This window comes from Culex pipiens, chromosome 1 (assembly GCF_016801865.2).
Source record: "Culex pipiens pallens isolate TS chromosome 1, TS_CPP_V2, whole genome shotgun sequence".
Classification (NCBI taxonomy): Eukaryota; Metazoa; Arthropoda; class Insecta; order Diptera; family Culicidae; genus Culex; species Culex pipiens.
In genome coordinates this window covers 60,162,794-60,186,276 of record NC_068937.1, presented here as the reverse complement: position 1 = coordinate 60,186,276, position 23,483 = coordinate 60,162,794, and the positions used below count along the sequence as shown (strand labels likewise).

General features: G+C 39.0%; 1 protein-coding gene across 3 annotated transcripts in view; it reads right to left on the bottom strand.

Annotated features, from left to right (window-relative positions):
* Positions 1 to 734: 734 nt before the first annotated feature.
* The window catches only part of LOC120424145 (acetylcholinesterase), a 44,407-nt gene continuing 21,658 nt past the window's right edge, over positions 735 to 23,483 (bottom strand). For all 3 annotated transcript variants that reach the window (XM_039588187.2, XM_039588186.2, XM_052706618.1), the window contains exons 5-11: positions 19,675 to 19,958; positions 19,376 to 19,583; positions 11,097 to 11,239; positions 10,838 to 10,990; positions 9,364 to 9,527; positions 9,116 to 9,291; positions 735 to 9,057 (exon numbers count right to left, since the gene is read on the bottom strand). In XM_039588187.2, the coding sequence (XP_039444121.1) occupies positions 8,942 to 9,057; positions 9,116 to 9,291; positions 9,364 to 9,527; positions 10,838 to 10,990; positions 11,097 to 11,239; positions 19,376 to 19,583; positions 19,675 to 19,958 (1,244 nt within the window). In that variant the 3' untranslated portion in view covers positions 735 to 8,941. The remainder of the gene's footprint in view (positions 9,058 to 9,115; positions 9,292 to 9,363; positions 9,528 to 10,837; positions 10,991 to 11,096; positions 11,240 to 19,375; positions 19,584 to 19,674; positions 19,959 to 23,483) is intronic.

Genomic DNA, 23,483 nt, shown 5'->3' with positions numbered 1-23,483 from the left:
GATTCGACATCCGGACACTTAACATCAAAACAATCGATAGTTTATATAAAAATTTGCTAGAATTTAAGGAAATCGAAACCATAAATTTCTGCTTTGCCTTCCCGGTGCTTCGAACGCCTATGATCGAGCCTATGATATATTTCAAGTGAAATGTTTCGCAGTTTTGGTAAACTTATAATTTTATTGTATTTAGTTGTTTTGGCATTAGAACAGCGTTCAAACAAACTTTAAATGAAAGTTGATGTTGGAATTCTTCAAATAACACAGTTTTGCGAACTTATGTCCAAATAATTGATAAAACAAGATGAAGTGTCCGGGTTTTGAAGCGTCCGGGAATTCGAATCATGACGTTACAAGGCTCTAAACCTAATGAAAATACACAGATATTTTGAGATAACTGTGCATCTTGTGCATCATGTGATTGCGCTCTACTTATGTGTATTGTTCACCTTTTGTTGGAATATGGAAGTGTCATCCAAAATCATCTAATTGAAGCGTACTTTAAATTGTATTTATTCATTTTTATCATTTGATAGTCTGTGTAAGATGCTGTCAATTTTGTTACCATGTATTTTTTGTAAGCCTTTATACTTCTGCTACCTTCAACTTGCGGTAAATACCACGCTGAAAATCAGCATTTAATAAATTGTTGAACTAGATTTTTGCTTGATTAGTTGTTTTCCATTTAAGTGGTATTTACTTTATAATTTTGTCCCTTTGTTATCGTTAGTGAAACATTTTCTGTGTGTTTTTATTTGCATTTCTTGTTTTTTCTGCTTTCGTTTTGTTTTTGATAAAATATGGATGTGAGGGTAGCATTTAAGTTTTTTTTTTTTCATATTTGTTTTCTAAATATATATATTTGTTGTGTTACATTTTCGTTTACCTTTTTACTCTGTTATTTCCTTATAAAATATTCTCTTCATACTTTTTCCGTTCGCAACGGCACCTTCTTATTTAAATAATTTATTCTATAAAATACATATGTCGTATGTATAAATATATAGTTGATATGTATTCTTTTCCTAGTCTCTGATACGTGTTTGGGTACAAACATTGTTTCTTGTTGCTTTTCCACTTACTTTTTTTTCCTCTGTTCAAACATCTTCAACGCGATGCGATGTACACAGAAGTGCTGGCTAAAGAACATTGTTTTTTTTTGTATAGATCTGCTAGAAGTTGCTAGTACATAGTACGGCTCTGCGGTGTGCCTACCTACAATAAATCAATCGTTCTTTGTTTTTTTTTTTTAAGTTTACTATTTCCGTTCAACACGTTCGATGGTTCGACGGGCAAGCCTCCGTGTGCAACAAAGGTTGCACGCCTGAGGGAAGCGTTGCATGTCAAGCGTCGCGTGACGGAACTGTTTCAAGCGAAGAGGCAATTCGCATCGAAGTACAGTATGCGACACGTTGCATGGCATATCGCTGTTCGAGTCTAACGCGATTAACTTTCATTTCTGAAACGCTTCGAGTTGGTTAAGCGCTTCAGCAATGTTGCAATCATCACGTGCATTTTTAATCTACTCTCTGATCGGGTTCGAACCAACGACGTTTAGAATGGCAGGCTAGCACCGATGCCCTATTGTGTTTATGTGTGTGTGTGTTTGATTGTGTGCAGTGTAATTCCACAGTAAAAGCATTTGTCTTTTGCATCGTATTTTTTTATTTGTAAGTGTGGCTTTAGTATACACTAGATATGTATGATTTGTATCTTTAAAAAAAGTAACAATGCTTTCAAAATAATGGAAACGTTTTCATATCATAGTCATCTCCTACTAAAAAAAACAGTAAACATGTATCGTATAGAAAAAAATATAAGAACAAAGCTTTTGTTTGCAACTGATAGTTTTCACTTTTGTGAATCGTTGAATTAGACCACGGACGTCTAAGAAAATAAAAATAAAAACTTATAATGTTGTTTCAAAAATATTGACAATCAATCAAATTTGTCAATAAGAAGGCGAACGCATATATTTATTTTCCCAATGTTATTTAATCTAACAAATGGTAATTTAAAAAATGTCGAATAGATTTCAAAAGAAATTCCTTTGTTCCATCACGGATGAAAGCACCGAAACTGTACAGCCTACTTGGGTGAAACTTGTCTTCCTGTGTCAGGTTAGAGGTTTCCTCTTGAACACATAATATTTGCAATGCCACATGTGTGAGTGTGTATGTCTGTGTGATGTTTTGTATGTGTGTAAAAGAACAATAGTGTGACATAGCTTCATACGCTACAAACTCTCAAATGCATATAAAATAATGAGATAATTTCCAAGATCTTGTTGTCGACTTGTTGAGCATAGATTTCACACAAAGGTGCCGTGTTCGTCTTTTAACTTTTCTTCCTTTGGAAATGCATTTTTTCTAAATAAATAAAGGCTAAAATTTGGCAAGTTGCACATAAACTCAAGTTTCTTTTTTTTGGTATAAATATGTTTTGTTGCAAATGCCCTCATCATGTTGTTTTCCACTAATAACTAGGATTCTAAAAGGATAGCCTATAAGGTGTTTGTAAAAGTCATCATAAGCATCATTGTTATGTATTATTACTTTATTCTAACTTTTTTTTCAAATGATGATCGCACTGATAAAGTATTGTATGTTATGTGTAAACACGTCATGCGTTTTAAATTTTACCGAGAATAAAGCACATTAACAGGCTTATTGATCTATATACGGTTGTTCTTTAAAACCATTTTTGTTGTGTGTGTAGCTTACTTAGCACATTGTTCGACCTCTACGTTGTGTTTTTGTTTGTGTTGATATTGTTTTCCTTTATTATTCTCTAAGAGCTATGCACAGATTGTTCTATAATATAATCACGTTTAGTAGATATGTTTACCATGGATCTTTCGTCATTTTGTTTTTTGTTTATTTTGTTCGAATACTGGAGCGATCACTCTGACTCATTTTACAAAAAGATTTCGATCTGAAATCGGCTAAGAGTGCGTTGTGTTTCCTTTTTGTTAAAAAGTAATATGACAGGTTTCAAATAACAGAGCGTTTATAATGCAGAAATTCTGTGCTTTGTCTTTGCTCGCTTCTAGATCATGCACAAATACACTTTTATGCCTTTTTTAATTTAAAATTAATTACTCGCTACTATGCTAATTCTCTACGGCATTCTAATAGTATAGGTAGCAAATTTTCTTCCAATATAGAGTCTTTCATATGAATAAAGCGTCGTATTATATCAATTTTACAAAATATCAGCTCTAAAAGTGTGTACGTGTGTGCATGCATCGATGAGTTTAGTTGCTATTTATTGTAACGATAGCTAGTACTCTAAATACATAAAATTGACATTTGTTTTCTGCGTTCATTCCGTATATTTCCATCTTCCATCATGTGGTGATTGGGTGTACTTCTATTGGAGCTTTCAATAATTCAACAAAGTAGGATTGAGTTTTGATTGTTTTACTCACTCAGTACAAACAGCCAGCATCCTTATCCATGTGTTGGAAATATGATCAGATGCAATGTAAAATAAATCAATTTTGTAGAAAAAAAATCTCGTGATTTCTACATGAACAATACACCACATAACCCAAAAAAAAACATCTTACCAAATATAGCAATGATCAGTTTTTTTTAATCAAGTTGCTCATATTGATCTGAACAATAAGCAGCTATTAGACTATGACAAACAAACAAATAAACTCGCATTTTCCAACAGTTTGACAGTTTGCCTGCATTTTTCTTTTAGCATAAAAGTCAGCTTGCATACATTTTGCTATGTTTGCGAGTTGGCCGCGCACAAGATTGCGATTTTGGCAAACAGCCAAACGCCAAACATTGCGAGTTTATTTGTTTGTTTGTCATAGGTTTATACCTCCTTTATGTGGCAAAACTATCGAGCATGAGGATTTTCAATTCTTAATTCCAGTTAATTTTTTTGTATCAAAGCAGGCAATTATGAGGATAAAAGATTGATGGATTTTTAATCAGATTTACATCTGTTTATCTGTGGTTAAGCGGTTTGATTGATAACAACAAATAAAGCAAGCAATAATAAATAAAAATTAATGATTTTTCCACTCAATTCCTTAATCCCAACACTTCCAACAAACTCGAATTCATTCGTGCATTTACAACAATTGATGTCTTCTGGAGACCTTCTACACACGATGCCCATGTAGCATCTTGTACTTTCTAAATAGGAACCCCAGCAAGCTTAGTACAAGAGAGCACACCGGCATCGAACAATTCTTTCTTCGTAGTACACAGTGATAGAGTACTTGTTCAGTAACTAAGCGCTCGAAAACTGGGCCGTAGCCCAAACGTAAAAAAACGAACCGAGATGACCGAGGTTTTTTTTTTCTTCATTATTGACCGAGGGGTTAATGGATACAAAAATCGTGTTCAATAAATAAAAAAGCTTTTTTTACTTTTATTTAATTTAAAATCGCAATTAAAGAAATGTGTAAAGTAAGCATTGTGAATAATTTTGAGTAACTTTTATTTTTAAATTACACTTTATAAGGAAAATATTATTGAATCTGTGGACTACTCGTAATTTTTCTTTCAGCCCAGTTAGCGAGTAGCATTAGGTGATTAGCTACGTTCTCAACCCAGTTTGGTAATTACTGTATGTACTATATGCCACATATGACGCGCATGTAAAGTTTTTAACCTTCAACAAATTGGTGTACATGTTTTTAACAAATTCAACTGATTGAACTTTGTCCAGAAATAGCATGACACGAATAAAATCTATTCAGTTGAAAAGCAAATGTTTAATAAACAACTTCATAAACACTATACTCTTGTTAAAATGCTCATGCTATAATTTTTCAATCAATTCCATAACAGAACTTTCCAACCAAAATTTCTTGAATCTTCAGTGAGTTTGGTGTGTTTCTGGGTACATTTCTTAAGATTTGTTTGTTTTTATTGATATCGGTAAACGGCTCGACACATTCCTACACATCAAAACTTTCTCCATGTACATTGCAAGGGTTCGTTTGTCCATTTGCCGCGCGTAATTTCTACGTTTGTTTGTATTATCAGACCAGCTGATCATCTATAGATGCACATGCACTAGATTATTATTCGTGTACTTTATTTTGCCTATATTTTTACACTTATTTTTTTTCTTTTTGCATATTTGTCGCTGGATGTGTTAATTTGGTTCAAATATGGATTTATCAAAAACATGCTTTGCTTACTGGCTACAGAGATATCCACGTGTATTGTGTGTGTATGTACGAATAATATTTGCTGCATTTGCATTGTTTCTATTTTTTATTTTGTATACAATGTGTTTACAAAAAGGTGTGTCCTATTAAATCTTGCTAGATAAATAAATAGAAAACTCTGCTATCAAGTGAAAAGGCTCGGCTTGTTTAATATGCATGTTATGTGTGTTTTTAACCACTTGCTGGCTTTTTTCAAAATTGAGTTAATACGGGCGATTAGTTAGAGGATGCATCCAATAAGGAAGTGTGAGTTGTAGTGCAAGCGTGTGCTTTGTAAGTGTCTGTTAGCAAATCTACCATACAATGCAGTTTTTTTTGTCTTGCCTTCAATAACATTTGCGTTTTCATTTAAATATTTCCAAGAGTTATTGGTTTTGTTTCTTCACTAGAGTGTAATTTAATATTGTTTCCCACAGAACAGATTTCGTACAATGATTTTTTTTATATATATTTTATTTGATATGTTGCAGTTTGTTTGCAAACACTTGATACTTTTTTGTTGTTGTACATTTGTTTTGAGAACAGTGCATTCCACAATCTATCGCCTTTACTTCTGCACAGTCTACCGCAGTTAGGCACTAATCTAACCAGTTAGCATTTACTTAGATATTACAAAACGATACTATACTTAACCATACAATCACTAACAGCCAAACCTCGTTTTACGCAGTTACATTACCTTCAGGTTTTGAATGCATTTCTCTAAAACATCACAATATATTTGCATTTCCTGTTTTTTTTGACAAAATTATTTTTTATAGAAGACATGCATGCCAACATGCAAGAACAAAAAAGAACAAATAATATTCATTGCTATCTCACCTTCCAAAACTAGTTATTTTGGAAAAGGTTAGTTTACTTACCAATAGAATATTAAATGTTCAAAAAGTGTCAACAATTTTCTTGTCGATTTTTTTCATAAAATTATTTTTATTAGGACCGAGTCAGCTTTTGTAATTACATTTTACTTAAAGCTAAGAGTATAGGAGCCGATTACCCGCGGCCTTCTCGGGGTTATTAGGGGAAGGGATTGAGGTTAAAAGACAAGGCGTAGGCAGAGAAGGGGGATTGTGTAGGGGTCTTGGTTGGCTCTGCTGGTCTTTGTTTTTGTCCTCAGCCGCAACCAAGTGTCCAGCTGCTGGCACTTTATTAGTGACAAGTTCTCAAACATTACTGAATACAGTCCAAACTCGATTGTTCAAAGTCTCGTTTACCCGAAGTGTCGATTATCCGATGGTTTGTATGGCACTTCGTATAATTGACTCATGATCAAAATATTGAAAAAAGAAGTCTTTGTTTTCTTGTTTTTAACATCAAATTCAAGTTCAACGACCCCATTTTAGTGCAACTTTAATGGTTGATTGCCCATTGAATTACCAAATACATTTTCTCAATATTTCATCACCGCCATTTTGGACGCCATCGTGGATTAAAAAAATGTAAATCCCTCAAGAGTAGTTTACTAGTCATACCTAAGCTCGACAACCAAAATAAGATAGCAAAGGTTCGTTCAATTATAACGTAACACAAATTCCGGTATAGCTTCCCTTCTCCAAGTAACACATTTCCGATACAGATTATGTAATTTATTGCTTCAAGGACCGTCAAACATTCGTCGCATCATGTTTTAAATTTGCATGCAAATATGCAAATATGATGAAATGTTTTAGAAAATTCAGGGAAATTAAAGCATTGCGAAAACAGAGGTTTTGCTACAATAGAAAAAAATCAACAAACTACAATAACAATTTAGAGCTATTCTTTTCAGTCAAAGGTAATATTGATCAAATTGAATATTTTGGTGTGAAAGAAAACATACAATCAAAGCAAAACGATACTTTCAAAATAATATTTTATTTTGATTTAAGACATACGATGAGATTCATAAGTTTCGATGAGTTTTGTTTTTTTTTCATATAAAGTGTCAGCTTATCTAAAACCTGCCAATATTATCATAAGTTTTGCTTTGGGGAACGTGCACAACTAACAACGAATGCACTTTATTTCTTCACCATCTTTTTCTTTTATTTGGTTAGAGCTCCTTTTATTACTAGAATGTGTTTATCATATAAGTTATCCTCTATTTGTCATACAAGTTGGTGGAAGGATAGTGAAATCAGTTTGTGGCTTTTACTTTTTAAACTTGTGTATAAAATGGTATGTATATAAAAGGAGGGTGGGTTATGGCGTTTCAAAACGGTTATTTCATCATTCTACCTTCCACGAAGTGTTACGATATTAGTTCTCTCGTTTAAATTTACGACACACAAAAAAGCGTGCGGCCATTTATATGTTTTGTTCGTTTTGTCTTTTTTCTTTCAATAATAATGATATGTTTGCGACTTTTCCTGCTCATTGATATGTTTTTTGTTTTGTTTCACATTGTTTGCACCTTGAAGGATTTTTTTTCTAAATAAAAAGGACATACTGGTTAGGTCTTTTGGAAAATCTTGTGTTGTGTAATTTTACATACTAATACCCTTCAGAATAATACTCATTTTGTTTTTTTTTCTGTCATTTTGCTATTGTTCAGAGAATGTTTGCATACTTAATTGCAAATAATTTTCTTTGCACTTATGCGAACTGAAACAAAATCAACGTCAGTCAAGGGTGATACGTTTGTAACTGTTGAAGAATTTTACCTCACACTTGCTTCGGTTATCAGTAATACACTACCTTACACGTATGATATGCATTATGTATGTGTAGTTTTATCTTTATGTCTATGGTTCCACAATATCGCATATTTATATTCTATAACACTTAAAACATTGAAACAACTATTCATTGCTATATTGCTGCAGAAATAGAAAATAACGCATGTCCAGCTGACATGACTCTTATCAAACTGAGATTCTTTCAACAAAAATAAAACAAAAAACACTTGATGCATTTGAACCAATAGTACATCTAACAAGAATTTTTTTAAACGTTGAATCCTGAACGTTAGCTTACTTCCACTATTTTTAAACTTTCATAAAACACGTGATTCGACATTTCCTTTGATCATGCAAACAGTTAATGGTGACTTTAGCGATTTGCATACTTACTTCTCTAACAAACATTGTTTTTTTTTTGTTCCTGTGAGGTTACGGGGACTCGGTGTGGCCTGTACCACGTGTATGTGTGTTTTCTGTTGTGTTGCTGTTTCTTTGTTTTTGAACAAAAAATATTTTATGGAAAGCGCCCGCGCCTCACCAGTCAAGCTCGGAACATTCACTTCATATACTTTCTCCGTCCAAATCTCATCCTTACGCACAATCGGAAAACCAATCGCTTCCATCCATTCGAAACAACAATCTCGGCATTCTAAGGTCAGCAAAACCTCGATATCAACATCGGTAAATTATTTGCAGTTTTTCTTCGCGAAAAATGGCCCTTGCCACGAATTGTGTGTGTCTTTTTTCTCATCCTTCTTGTTTGCCTTATCATTAAGGGTCTCGTCACCGTGTTCCATCATGTGTTGAGAATACTAAAAAATTGATTATATTACTATGTCCCTTGTACTAAAGTTAATCCTACGAGTGGGTGTGTGGGATGGTCACGTGTAAAGCTCTGCTTCACCTGCTGCTGCTCTCCTCTGGCATCCTTCTCGGGTAATTTTGGTTGCTGCTGGTAGTTAGTTTACTGGTGGTGGTGGGAGGTGTTTGTTGTACACATTATCTATTTAGCTCAGCGGTGTTTGAGGGGAGGGTGGGAAAGGGTCAGATAGGTGTGATTCGTGGCGTTTGGATGCGTTTAGAATAATCTCAGCACGATTAACACCGATAACACTGTTAGCACTTTAATGTCCACGTAGCGCACGTGTGCTCCCGACGTCGGTTCTAGCAGATTACACGAAGATTTTGGTGGAACTAGAAAAAGGAATTTGCATTAAATCTAGTTTAGAAACGACCCCATATAGCCACTCACTTGACCATGCCCTAAGTCGGGGCAAGAAATCGTTCCAGAACGCGCACGACGTAGCCATCGGACCCCGGCCGTATTTCTCTCCCCGCAGATCGTCCTCACCTTCCGCGTTGAAAATGAAGTAAATAGGATTCTCTTTGGTGTACAACGGCCAGTGTTCACCCTCTAACGCTGGATTGCTACAATAAACAAACAAAAAATTACATTAAATTATTATCTCAAAGCACCACGAGGACAATTCCAAGTCTTACCCGGATCGCGCAAATTCACTCACGGAAAGGACCATGCGCCGGCTAAGGTCACGTTCTCGTTGTCGGTACTGCAGGGTTGCGTTCATCGGCTGGCCAAAAATGTACTCCACCTCATCGCCGTGCAAAACGCCCATCCATTCGCCCCACAAAGAGGTGCTCGTGCGCTGGAAGTATCATAGAAAGAGTGTTTAAAGCCACCTTACATTTAAAACCAATAAATGTGTCAATCTTGTGTCGATACTCCATACTAGATGGTTTAACCTGCTTGAAGCAATCTATATATTATGGATCGTACTCAATCTGGATTGACAAGAATAATTGATGAAAGTAATTGAAAGTGCCACTTTCCTCCGATACTTTACTTTACTATTATTTACTTTCCTATCAGTATATCGTCGCTTGTTTGGTATTTTACGACACGTCTTTTTAAAATTTGCAATCATCAGTTTTCAAAATATCAAAGCACAGGCGAAAAATGATTAGACTTCTATTTCCAGTAATATTTTGATGTTTTCGAAAAAAATGTTTTGAACCCTGATTTTTCGAGCCGATTTTGAGAGGGGGGGGGGGAGGTAAACGACTTAAACTTTGAAACATATTTGTAACGTCCTTACAATGTTTAGTTTATGTTTGATTCTGGTAATAACCAACAATTTTTGCCTTCTAGGAAAGGCTATACAAACACTCCAATAATGACCTTTTAAATAAGCCTCCAAGATATGCCTTTACGTATACATATTGACTCACACTTAAAATAAGTGCAAATGCCTGTGCGTGTGGATGGACGTAGATTTTGTATTTCCGACGACTTCTCGGTTGACCCGAATCGTTCAGGGTATGTTGACGAAAGTTGACACTTAAAAAAAATCATTTTTCATAACATTTGCAAACTCTCAAAAAACAAGTTGAATCGCCAAACCCATTATATCCTAAACATTTAAAAGTTCTTTAAAATACTTTTTAGAAATCGAAAATTGGTTCAAAAATAGATTTTTGGTGAATTTCGATCGAAGACCGCCTAGAAACTCTAAATCTCGATTTCAATTCGGAAATATTCCATTTAAACTCTTTCAAAAACCTTACAAACTCAACGCAATGTAATCTATCTTCATATGCAACGTAGTTTCAATCAGATCGATATCATGAACACACAATGCAATTGCGACTAGAAAATTTTAGTCAGAGCCCGTCTAAATTTTAATTATTCAAGGTCAAACATCAAAAGGTGATTCGCTCGAAACGTTAAAAAGTGACATACGACAAGATAGCAAGATGTTGTAAAACATATATTTCAATCATTCTTACTCGATGTCATAAACTATTGTAAAACCATCAGATGCATGATTGACAAACATGGTTTTCCCCAAATTATGAAAAACGCGTACTAAAACATCCAAAGATTGATAAAATGTTACTTTCTCACAAATTCTCAAAATTACTGTTATCCCTAGCATTAAACCATCTATTTACTTACATGCGTGAAGTAGTAATAATGCACCGAAGCACCCTGCTCGGTAAGACCCAGCGCAAACTCGTTGGTGGGACAGATGAAAAAGTGATCGCCGACTGCTCGCCCAACTTGTTGCTGATTTTGGTATCCATCGTTGCCACTCTCCCAGCCAGTGTACTAGAAAAAATAAAATAAAAATAACGTGCAAAACGAGCGTGTTAGTCACACCGAAATGAACCATCCATAGTCATAGTTCCATTCCTCCCACTCCTCCCCTTAATACCTGGAATATAATCGCTTCACGCTCAGGTTCCGACGCCTTGCTGAAAATGGTGTTCATTATTTCCAAGAACTTATCCCTCGGCAACGACGTGGCTGCATCCTTCTCGAAATAATCGATGAAATCGTACAACAGGAAGTATGTGCCTGTAGAATTGAAAGGTAAGGATAGGTGGTGGTAAAAAGAAAAATACGTTAAGTAAATAATACTAGCCCGTGTAGAGCGCGAAAAGGGAAAAGATGTGGTATCAACCGTTGTCTGCCGGCATTCGTTTCTTGGGCAGATATTTCCTTCCTCGAAAAATACCATCGCGGCATCGTTTGACTGGAATATTTAGTATCCACCGTTAAAAAGATACGTCAGCTTAGATTGTCTCAATACTCACATTTTAAACCCATTAAGGTGAAACGGGAAGAAGTCACCCATCCCCTCCCCCCTTCCAAAAATTGTAAAAAAAAAAAATCAGAAGGCATTTTTTCCAGAGAGCTAAATTATTTTTTTTGCACGTGGATCGCTCTTAATTCATTCGATGTACAATCACCTTTGAACCACTTAAAATAGTTTTTCCTGCTTTGATGATGGACTAATTTAAAAATATTTCTCGATTTTTTTTGATTAGGTCCTATAAACATATGAAAGACAATAGCTTATAGGACCTTTTCAAAAAAAAAAACTCTGGATTTGTAATAGTTGTGTAATTTTGGTGTACAGTACTTTACAAAGATTTTTAGTTAAGCGTTTTTTTATTAGGTCTAGTACTGTTGCGAATACGCAAGTGTCGCACCCCTCGGACACTGCTGCTGACCCTTTTGTGCTCCGTTCAATTTTTTGTGCTTACGATCGGTGCCCGTGCTATCGCTCAGTGGAGATTAGAAGTAAACAACAGTTTGGGATGAGCGGTAAAGCGTAAGTTTTTTGTGTTATTGTGAAATATTTGGTTATTAAATGTTGTAATAAAATTACAGCTTTGTAGCGATCGATAAATTGACTCACATTATTATTTACTTTTCCAGTCATTCTCGAAAGACCAATTTTTCATTGCAAAAATTACAGTACTGAAAAGTTTTTCCAAGCATTCATTTGAGTGTTAGCTTTTTAATGTATTTTGAGAATTTCAAATCACATATCCATCAACGGATTTGCGTCCATCCAGTCGTAGCACCTGCAACCATGTCTGTGTAAATTATCAAACTGATAGTTGGAGACGCGAAAAAACTTATGTCAGATAAAGATTTTAAATTTAAACTCACTGAAAATAGCAATGACAGCTGACAAACCACTCTAAAGTAACTCACTAAATCAGTGGTGACCAAAGTATGGCCCACGGGCCAAACGTGGCCGGCGAGGTGATATTTTGTGGCCCGCGGACCCATTTTGAATGATCATGTAAAATGGCCCGTTGACCACTTGTGAAGTGATTTTATTCTTTTTAAAAATTGTGGTTTATTTTAAACTTTTATATGCTAATCTTTTATATTTTTTGTTAATAAAAAAACTTGTCATTTATCAATATGTTGATCCCCACTTTAGGATACAAATAATTTGTTCAAAATATTTTATAATTAAAACAATTACACACGTTTCAATGTGAGTGAAACTATTAAATATCGTCAAAATTTTCATCAAACATTTTTAGAAATATTAAAAAACGTTCAAGTTTGACTATGTAATCGTTGCAAAAATGTATGTTTTCTTTATTAAGTTGCAAGTCATAATGACACTTTTATGAACTGACCCTCAAACATACCTTGCACTTCCTTCGGGATTCGAACTCATTACAGTTAGATAACGAATCTGATTGACTACCAACTGATTCAGGCAGACAAAATGTGGAAATCGGAGGATCAAGTTTGTTGCAAATATTTTACAAAGCTTTCGTCGATCAACCCACCCCTCCATCATCATTTAAAAAAGTGGCTCAAAAACCAGGAGCAAAAATATATTTTCAAAAAACTTTAAAAATAATTAATTTAAGTGCAATCAGCTGAAATTTATTTAATATGCATTCCTTTGCTTTTAGAATCATTTGAGCATGTTTGGGTTTATTAAAAGAAAATGAATGTTAGGGAATTTTCGATGAAATAAATAAATGTTTTTTCGCTAAAATTTTTTTTGGTCGAATCAGTTTTACTATACGGAAACTTAAAACATTTTCTAACATTTTTTTCATTGAAATGTTGATATTCTGGCTCTCAACGATTTTTCATTAGCCATTCTTAATTTATAGATAAAATTACACCTCTAGATGAATTGTCACCATTTTCGAAATGTAAAAACAAAACTTTGTTTTTTTTTTGAAAACACAAGTACATTCAGCTAAAAACTTTTTTTCAAATACCATAAACGATAAAATCGACGAAACCGATAGAAAACCGTTATTTTGTGGTTTCTATTATTTCGAATTGTTTTTTTTTTTTTAAATAACAGATTAATTCTTTTAAATTAAAATAATGTATTTTTTTTTCAATAACAGTTTTTGGGACCATCCATAAACCACGTGGGCACCTTAGGGGGGGGGGGGGGTTTGGCGATTGTCCACGCTCCATACAAAAAAGATTTTATTTGTATGGAAATTGTCCATGATGGGGAGGGGTGGGGAATGATATTTTCAAAAAAAAGTGTCCACGTGGTTTGTGGATGCTCCCTTTGTAAATTTGGCCTGCAAGCTCATTTGAGCTTCAAATTTGGCCCGGCCTCCAAAAACTTTGAGCACCCCTGCACTAAATGAACACTAAATTCTTTTTGTTGATTAAACACGTGGTGGTTTTCTTTTCTATTGACAATTAGCGGGGCATTGATTTTATACAAAATAAAAAAAAATCAAATTATTCGCTCTACAGCATTGCCTTGGCGTTCTCGATTGCGAGATTCCTATTCGAAACTAGGTGTCCGAAGGCTTGATTGTTGAGGCAATTGCAAACCTCTTTTTACATCTTAGCTTCCATCTACCCCGGGATTCGAACTGACGACCTTTGGATTGTTAGTCCAACTTCCTACCAGCGACTCCACCGAGACAGGACCCAGGGAGACGACTGACGACCTGGACTGAGCTAACGACCTAACCTTTGTAGGTTAGTCCGGGACCAACATTTACTTTCCTTCCGACGGAAGGCGTGATCAGACAAATCTCGTCTCGAAAAATGCCACCGGGACCGTCTGGGATCGAACCCAAGCCGACTGGGTGAGAGGCAATCACGCTTACCCCTACACCACGGTCCCCGGATTTTATACATTAACCTAATAAGTGCCTTGTTCACCTGATGATTTCAGCTACCTTTTTTCAAATTTGGAAGAAGTTGAGGGGTTAGCCTAGATGCAAGGTCCATTAAGGAGGGGTCCGGTGTTTGTGATTAAAAACTATGAGGAAGGAGTGCTCAAAAATCATCAAAAAAATGCTACAAAATTTGCCGATGACGCCCCCTTTCCATCCAAGAGTTTGGAAAAGTTTTATCCTACCACGGTCAAAATCGCTATGCATTAGAAATCTTGTACAGCTCTTGGTATCTCGACTAGGGCCCACGGACAAAACCTATCAATTTCCTTGCTTCAAAAAATCCTTGTTGATGAATATTAAATATTAAATTGATCAGTTGAGTTTAACAACATTACACGTGTTTATTCAGAGTAAAAAACAAAACAAGCCATGTTTTCACCATAGTTAAGCTTGCTTACGCGCTAGGTACATTGACCGTCCTTCTCCAAAATCGATGATATAATCCAACCGTATTTCTTTTTCGGCTCTAGGCATCCGTAGTAAAATTGGTACGCCCACGCATTCGTCTGCCATGTGCTGGCTGAGTCTGGTCGGAGATTCGTTTCGAGATAATCTCTTTCCCAGTGCTCAGCTGCTATGTAAGGTAAGCTTTCTTACAAAGAGGTCATTTTACGGATGATGTTGACTGCTAGAATAGTTCCTTAAAAAAATGTGCGTGCTTTTACTCTTAAATAGATGAATTATAACCTCAAAGATCACACACAAAGTTTGGAAAAATTACATGATATCATGCCGTGGTCAAATACAGAACAGCTAACCGTATCACGAAATGGCATCAAGGTTATTTTGTCTCTCTCTCTAGCTCTCGATGCTCTGTGCACGACTCTTTTCTGGGCTCAGGCGTTCAGTGTGGTATCGAGCGAATTCCCAGGACGAGAAAAGCGTTTTCGGAGGAAGAGTAAACAAACGATTCGGCGATGTCTTGACATTGAACACGCCGCACCGCTTGGCTGCCATATGATCTTGGCCACTTGAATTTTCTTTTTGCGAATTTTCTTCTTTGCGAATTCGGCGAACCAACAATTACCTGGCTAAGAAGATTCCGAAATAACTCTAACATTGAAAAAAGGTTGAGTGGTTATTTCAAGATTTAAGATTTTAGGGCTTGAAGCCTAATTTTTAAAATCTTGAAGCAAAAAAATATCGCAAATGCTTCAGGCATGGTAACAATTATGGTAATGTTCAAAAACTACATATCTCAATCTTAAAAACTTCAGGAAAATGTAGCTTTGTTCAATTTCCGTCGTATTTCCCAACCATTTCGAACTGAAAAAGCACTCTCGGTTCATGTATCAGGTAAGCTTCAAGACGAAAGACACGGAATGAGTTCACGATTGCAATGTGGCCAGGCCTCCAGCAGAAGTGACGGCCCTTTATATATCGCGACTGATTTTTTTGTGAGTGAAAGAGCGCTTCACAACTGGCAGGACATTGTCAGTTAGAAAACGGCAGGGCGGGCTTGGGCAAAAAAGAAGATACGTTAGAAATGGCACAACTGAAGTGTGCACTTCTTCCGCTCTACATTTGCATCACTGACGACAATGATGACGATGCAGCCAGAACTTGAAGATCTTTGTAGCACCAAATCTGTGTCAGTTTGCTCGTTTCGAGGAAAAGTTGAGATTTAGTTGGCAAATCATTTTATTTGAATCATTATTGGTTCATTTTCTAGCAAAGCTTTCCCGATAACGTCTATGAATCATGTTTCACTTTGCTTTGGGACACGTGTTAAATTGTTTTCGACTGTGTTGGAGCTGAGTCACTTTTCTTGTGATTTAAAGTAGGCAAAATTCACGGTCAGACGTTTTTTGGAGTGCATAACCGAATTACGCTGGGATTGTGTGGAGGAATTGGCAAAAGCACTCAAATTGGCGAATTTATGCAAGTATATAATTCTAGGAAAATGTGCCTCTTTTGAAATGCTGGGATTGTTGAGCAATGAATCTAGAATTAGAGGTGACAGATAGCTGAGTTGCGTCTTAAAGTAGTATCAGTTGTAATATTTACTTTTACTTTACATTTACTTAATTTTTTATAAATATTTCTTATAATATTACATACGAAACATTATATGAACATTATTTTTTTCCAAGGTTAGTATGCTACTCGTGCTGCTCGTCGTTCTAGGAATCAATATTATTAAACACATTGCAAAATTCTCACGCAACATTCATCGAACCATACACATCAGACAAAGGCATCGAGCCGATAAAAATAATAAGCCGACTCCCATTGGGAAGCACTAAAAGCGAGACATTCGATACCAACTACCAATCTCATCTCATGCACTAAACCCGGCCAGGACAATTACAAATCGAATGGAAAGCATTTCACTTACACTGAAAAAATCAATAACTATTAGTAGAATGCTTTGAATTATTTCATATGAGTCCCTGCAATGTACTCCCTAGACACTTGAATAAAGCATAATGGAAGGATATAACTTTGGAAAATAAAATCGAACGTGACTTGACAAAGTTTGGTTTTCATTCATTTCCAATTTCACTACACTTAACAAGCACTTTTTCCATATAATTTAAATAAAAAAAAATCTTAAATCAATGGGATGTAATCGAAAATTTCGTAGACGTTACTCAACCCGACCACACGATTATTGGGACAACCTTGAGCAGGAATTAAAGTGGTCACGAGACTCACGGAACCCCTGTGCACGTTTCCCACTGTATAGTTCAATCAAAGGTACTACACACTCTGTGGTATCGCGCGTTACGATATCCAAATCTTATCCCCATACATTAACCTTTCGGTGGGGAGAGTAAACATTATGTAGTAGTCCACGGAATGACGGAGCCAATGTCGGATGTCCACCGACGATTTGATTTGAGTTAAATTTTCAGTTGAATATGCCATAGTTCAGATTGAAAACTGCTTGAAATTTGTTGTGTCATGCTTTTAAATTACACTTGTTTAAGGTGACGACTCCCATAGCTGTAATGATTTTTGGATTCGCTGTTATTGTCCTAAAATCAGACATTAATTTAGACAATTTTAGAAAGAAAAAATGTGTGCGTGTGCGGATTGGTTGTTCTTATTTTAATTATATTATTCTACAATATTGATAATAAGATTAACAAATATTATGGTAGTCAACTAGCATGACACTGGTTGCGAGTTATTACACATTTGAAATCAGCGTTGATAACCTTCTCAGAATCAATACCGACCTTAAAGTCCTTTACAAGAAAGCAAAAGTCCACCCACATCAGGTCGACAAAAATCTTCATTCCAGACACGCCACGCTTCCAAAGTGTGCAGTTCCCTTGTATTCCTTCCTTCGGGTCACCCCGGGCCACGCGACTTCGACGCTAATGGTCACCACCATCCGAGGTTCCTTCGTTGTACCCACCCTCGAATTTATCGATTGCTCACAAGCATTATTAATTTATGTGCTTTGCTTTCATTTTCCTGCGACTGACCCGATCCAACTCGGGGGATGGAGATATCCTAGGACCACCCGCCGGTCGACCGGTCAGTCTTGAAGAGACGATGGAGCAAGGTTCTTGCAAGATATTCCACCACATGAGCCATTATCCGACTAAGGCCCTGCTTGCCGGTGGCTATTGTGTGAGTGTATGTGTTATGCAAACACACATGACCGAGGCAGGATAATGGATTGTCATCCAGTGGTGCGAGGATGGGCAGCTTTCCATGCGAGGTATTTTCTTCATATTAGTGTGGTCCAAGTTTGAGTATGTTCGTTAACTGCGACAAAGTTTTGTATATTCACAAGTTTCGGTTTTTATGAAAAACTTCTTTAAAACTCACGTGACTCACGCAAATATCAATGCATAAGGCTCTGAAAGCTATCATTCCCGATCGGTCATTTGGCGGCCATGTTTGTTTTAGAAATACATTCAAATCTTGATTCAGAATGATTCAATAAAAAAATGGGTTTTTTGTGTTGTTTGTTGAAGCATTTTACATATAGTGATTATTTTGCCTTAATCACTGAGGTAAGGCTATAATCCTGCTCTAAAAATGAACTATTTATTAATAGCTCGAAAACCCACCTAGATGTATACATATCGACTCAGAATCAAAAACTGCACAAATGTATGTGTGTGGGTATGTGTGTGTATGTGTGTGTCTGACCAAAAATGTCACTCAGTTTTCTCAGCACTGGCTGAACCGATTTTGACCAAACCAGTCGCATTCGACTTGGTTCAGGGTCCCATACGGTGCTATTGAATTGTTTGAAGTTTCGATAAGTAGTTCAAAAGTTATGTATAAAAATGTGTTTTCGCATATTTTCTTATGAACTTCGTTATTCCGGATCTAAAAAAGATGGTGAAATTTGTGTCCAAACCCAACTTATTACCCATTGTTGGTAAAAAGTGAGGAAGGCATCAACCGCATAGGTGGATTAAGTTAGTTTTTTTCATTTCAATTTACTATTTCTGGACCCTGAATTCAGAACCATCATTGACAGTCATTGCCAATGATTTGTCTGTGTTTCACAGATATTTGTAAAAAATATTAACCGCAATTCATTTCGTTAGTCTTTAAAACGCAATTTCTGACGGATTTCCATGACTATAAATTGATATATTTGAAATTAAGAGAAATACCCAGACATACACAGACTTTTTCACAGATTAAAAAAAAAACCATGTGGCATCCCTGGTCACTGCCCCTAGAGTGAAGGACACTTTCTACGACCTTAAGCAACATTTCAAACATTATTTATAAATTTAAATTGTTATTGTTCGAGTAAATTTCATAGTAGTTGTATAACAAAGTTTTGATTTATGCATTAATCAGGTTTCGTTGAAGATACTTTGTTTTGAAGCTTGGCAACTCTCCAAAAAATCACAACCCAAGATTCCAACAAAAAAAATCAATCACAGATTAACGCAAGAACTTCGGTGTGTTTATTTTTTGTTCCAAAAGTTCAAATCAAACCAACCGGCAGAATTTCAGTCAAACGATGGGGTCGTCGAACAATTTCCCATGAATAAAGAACTGCGGGCACATGCATTAAACATACCTTCGTCACGGTTACTTCCCACCAAAATGTCGATTCCCTCCAAATTGGCCTCGCGCAGCATGGTCATCGGGTCGGCCGTCATGAACACGCCGTCGATTGTTGGCGCCGACGGGAATCCCAAAATGCCCGAGTAAGAGTTCCACTGCTGGACTGAGATGGTTTTTGCGTCCACGTTTCGCATGCAGTGCATCACTGAGCCGGGTGAGTCCTAGTTTCCGTAACAGGAGAGAAGGCGAGAAAAAGTAAATTTTGAGTCAGCCCCTTTTTTTGCGATAAAGTCTACTTTTAAAACAACAAACCTTCAGCAGGGTGACGTTGCAGTTGCAATCGTCGATGAGCGATTCCGCCACCGATAGGGCCTTCTCCGCCGTCATGTGGCTCCAGGGCGCGTTCAGGGTTCCGGACTGCAAGATGCCACGGTGGGACAGCCCACGCGTTGCCGGGGACAACAGATGCAAGCTGACCGAACTGCCCCCGGCCGATTCGCCAAACAGTGTGATCAAATCCGGATCGCCGCCGAAGGCCTTGGCGTTCTCCTTGAGCCACCGGATAGCCAACGCTTGGTCCCAAAGTCCGACGTTGCCTGGAGAAAAGGTATAATGTTAAAAGTTACATCCAATGCTCAGAATGGCTACTACTTCTAGTCTCAAAATTCAAACTCTTAAGGGCTTTGTTAACATATATTAACTAGCTTTAACCATTGTTTCAAGATCAAATAAGAAGAAAAAATTCTGAAACAAATTTAAAAATGTGAAATTAAGCTTCAAATTTGAGACAAATCTCTTAATTTGATTTGTATTAACCTTAAAACAAGAGAAATGTTGACATTTTATTAGTAGTTTGGAAAATTATTTTGTATTTATTATCGATAAAATCTTACTGCCGTAAATTCTTGTTTTGAAACATCGATTACATCGACCAACAAAAGTTCTGAGCAGGCTCAACTTGAGGGGAAGCATGCACTTTGGGGTCCCAGAAAATTTTTAGACGGAGCCAAACGCTTTGTTTCTAAAGTTTGTATGGAGAATTAGTGCAGTTCATACAAATCACATGCAATTTATTGTATGCAACAGCGCGCAACCACACTAATTATCCATACAAACTTTTTAGAAAGACCATTTGGCCCTGAAAAATTCAAGATGCACGTGTTTCTGGGGACTCCAAAATTCATATTTCCCCTCGAGTTGAGTCTTCGAGTCTTCTGTCATTCTTGAATGACGAAATAGCCTATGTTCCTTCGGATGAGTGGACTGTATTAATCGGTTCGCGGTCAAGTAGAAAATTTCGGGAGCAAAGGCAAAAACGCGTCCGTTTGCTAGGTTAACTACTTGAGACTGTTACTTTATTCATGTTTGTCGTGTGTATCGTTACAGAAATCGTGTGTTAGTGTGTGTGTGGTTTAGCGCGCGCTTCGCACAGGGTGTGCCAAAAACGCCGCTGCTGTGTCGTGCGCTAGGGGTGCGCAAGTAGCGCAACATCCTCCCCCGCGTTGAAATCGTATTTCAATCCTCGTCCTCGTCCAACGGCAGCAAACACACCTCGGTCACCGCACGCTTGAACTCCGCTCCATTCGCCATGCGCACCGTAACGACGCGAGTCACGCCGTCCTCTCCGGGGTGCGCGGTCACGATTCGTCCAAGGGGCCACTGCAGAGGCGGCGCGTTCTGGTCCACGAGCAGCACGAGCGAACCCTCCTTGATGACCTTCGTCTTCAGCCACTTCGATCGGTTTTGCAGCTCCGGCAGGTATTCAGCTGTCCACCGCCTCCAGAAGTGCTGCAGCATGGTCTGCACCAGCTGCCATCGTGACAGTCGGTTCTCCTTCAGGTGCGAGTAGTCTGGTTCTGGCACGGCCTGCATCTCGCGTCCGATCAAGAAGTGCGCTGGCGTAATCGCGGTGTAGTCCGACGGGTCGTCCGAGCTCGGCACTAGGGGCCGCGAGTTCAAAACAGCTTCGATCTGGGTCAGCGTGGTGTAGAGTTCCTCGTAGGACAACTTTCGCTCGCCGACAATCCGCTTCAGGTGGTGCTTGACCTGCTTCACGCCGGCCTCCCAGATGCCGCCGAAGTGTGGACTCCGCGGCGGGATAAAAGACCACTCGATTCCCTTCTCGACGCAGTAGCTGGTGATCTTCTTCGTGGCGCACTCGTTCTGGAACATCTGCCAAAGTTCATGCAACTCCGTTTTGGCCCCGACAAAGTTGGTCCCGTTGTCAGAGTGCATCGTTTTCGGACACCCGCGTCGGCTGGCGAATCGTCGCAAGCTCGCTAGGAAGGCGTCCGTCGTCAGGTCCGAGACCAGCTCCAAGTGAATGGCCCGGGTCTGCAAACACACGAACAAGCACACGTAAGCCTTCGTGATCTGGGGCTTGCGCGTGGCCGACGACGACTTGATCCAGAATGGCCCGGCGTAGTCCACACCGGTGTTCGAGAAGACCGGAGCTGGCTGGACACGATACGACGGGAGGTCACCCATCAACTGTGTCGTCTTCAACGGGTTCGCTTTGAAGCACACGATGCACTTCCGGATCACTTGGCGGATCGTACTCTTCACGTTGAGCGGCCAGAATCGTTGTCGTACAACCGCAAGCAGACCTCGTTGCCCGATGTGCAGGTTGTCCACGTGCAGTTCTCGAACGAGTGCTTCGGTGATCGGGTGCTTAGCCGGCAGCAGCATCTGGTGACGGCTATCGTACGGCACGAACGCCCGCTTGATCCGGCCACCAACTCGCAGAAGGCCGTCGTCGGGATCCAGGAACGCCTTCAGCCCGTTGAGTCGATGGTTTGTGTCCGCACCGTCCATCAGTGCGAGGATTTCTGGCTGGAATGCTTCGCGTTGAACCAGCCGCACGATCACGAGCGTCGCTGTGCGCATCTCCTTGGCGGTGAGTCGTCCCTTCACCACCTCCGTTTTGCGCGACTTGACGAACCTCGCCAAGCGCACCAAGTAGGCCATGCTTCTGACGATCCCCGTGAAACTGCTCAACTTGCCAAAGATCGGGAAACGTTCGACAGGAACAGTCATGGCCAGCACCACTCCAGTTCGCATTTCCGGCAGCTCGTCGTCTGGAATCTCGATTTCGTCCGCAGCCGCGGCTACGGTTGTGCGTGGTCGGCCCTGCCACCACTTCTTGGACTTGATCAGCTTCTTCGGTGTGACTCCCCGCGAAATCAAGTCGGCCAGGTTTTCGTGCGTAGCAACGTAATGCCAGTGGAAATTTTGCGTCAGTTTTTGGATTTCGCTTACCCGATTCGACACGAACGTCTGCAGCAGCTGCGGAAGTTTCTTGAGCCAAGCCAGGACGATTTGCGAGTCGCTCCAGAGGTGCACCGATTCGAACTTGAGTTCCGTGGCGCTCAGGAACTTCACGACAATTCTAGCGAGCAGCAGTGCCGCCAGTAGTTCAGCTCGGGGGGTCGAGATGCACGCACCGTAGGCCAGATCAGATGCGTCCGCGTACCCGTGCAGCTCAAGCTTGAGCGCACCTTTCCAGGAGATCCATCTCGGCAGTCGCACTTCTCTCAGCGCGGTCAACTCGATGCGGAAGCTTCGCCACTTCTCGCCGACGTCTGGTGGGACCGGGTCATCCCACTCGATGTGCAGCTCGCCAACTTCTCGCAGGATCAGCTTCGCGTAAGTGATGACTAGCCCAAAGAATCCCAGCGGGTCGAAGATCTTGGCCAGCTGACTCAAAAGCTTCCTCCGGGTCACTTCTTCCAGGTCGTCGAAGTCGGGCACTGACACCGAGAACCAGTCCTCAAACGGGTTCCACGTAACGCCCAGCGTTTTCACGATCGTCTTCGAGCTGTCGTCGGTGACCTCGAACGAATTGCCACGCAGCTCTTCAGGGACCTCTCGCAAGAGGTCGGAGTGGTTCGCGCACCACTTGTGGGCTAGGAGCCCGGTCATCTCCTTTTGGAGTTCGCACGCATCAGCAAGCGTATCGGCACCCGTCAGTACGTCGTCCATGTACGTTCCCTTGTCGACCACCTCGGCGGCCCTCGGGAACTCGTCTTCGTGATCTGCTGCAGCTTGTTTCAGCGCCATGGTTGCTTGGAACGGCGAGGGTCCCAAGCCGTACGTCACCGTGAGCAGCTCTCGAACGGTGA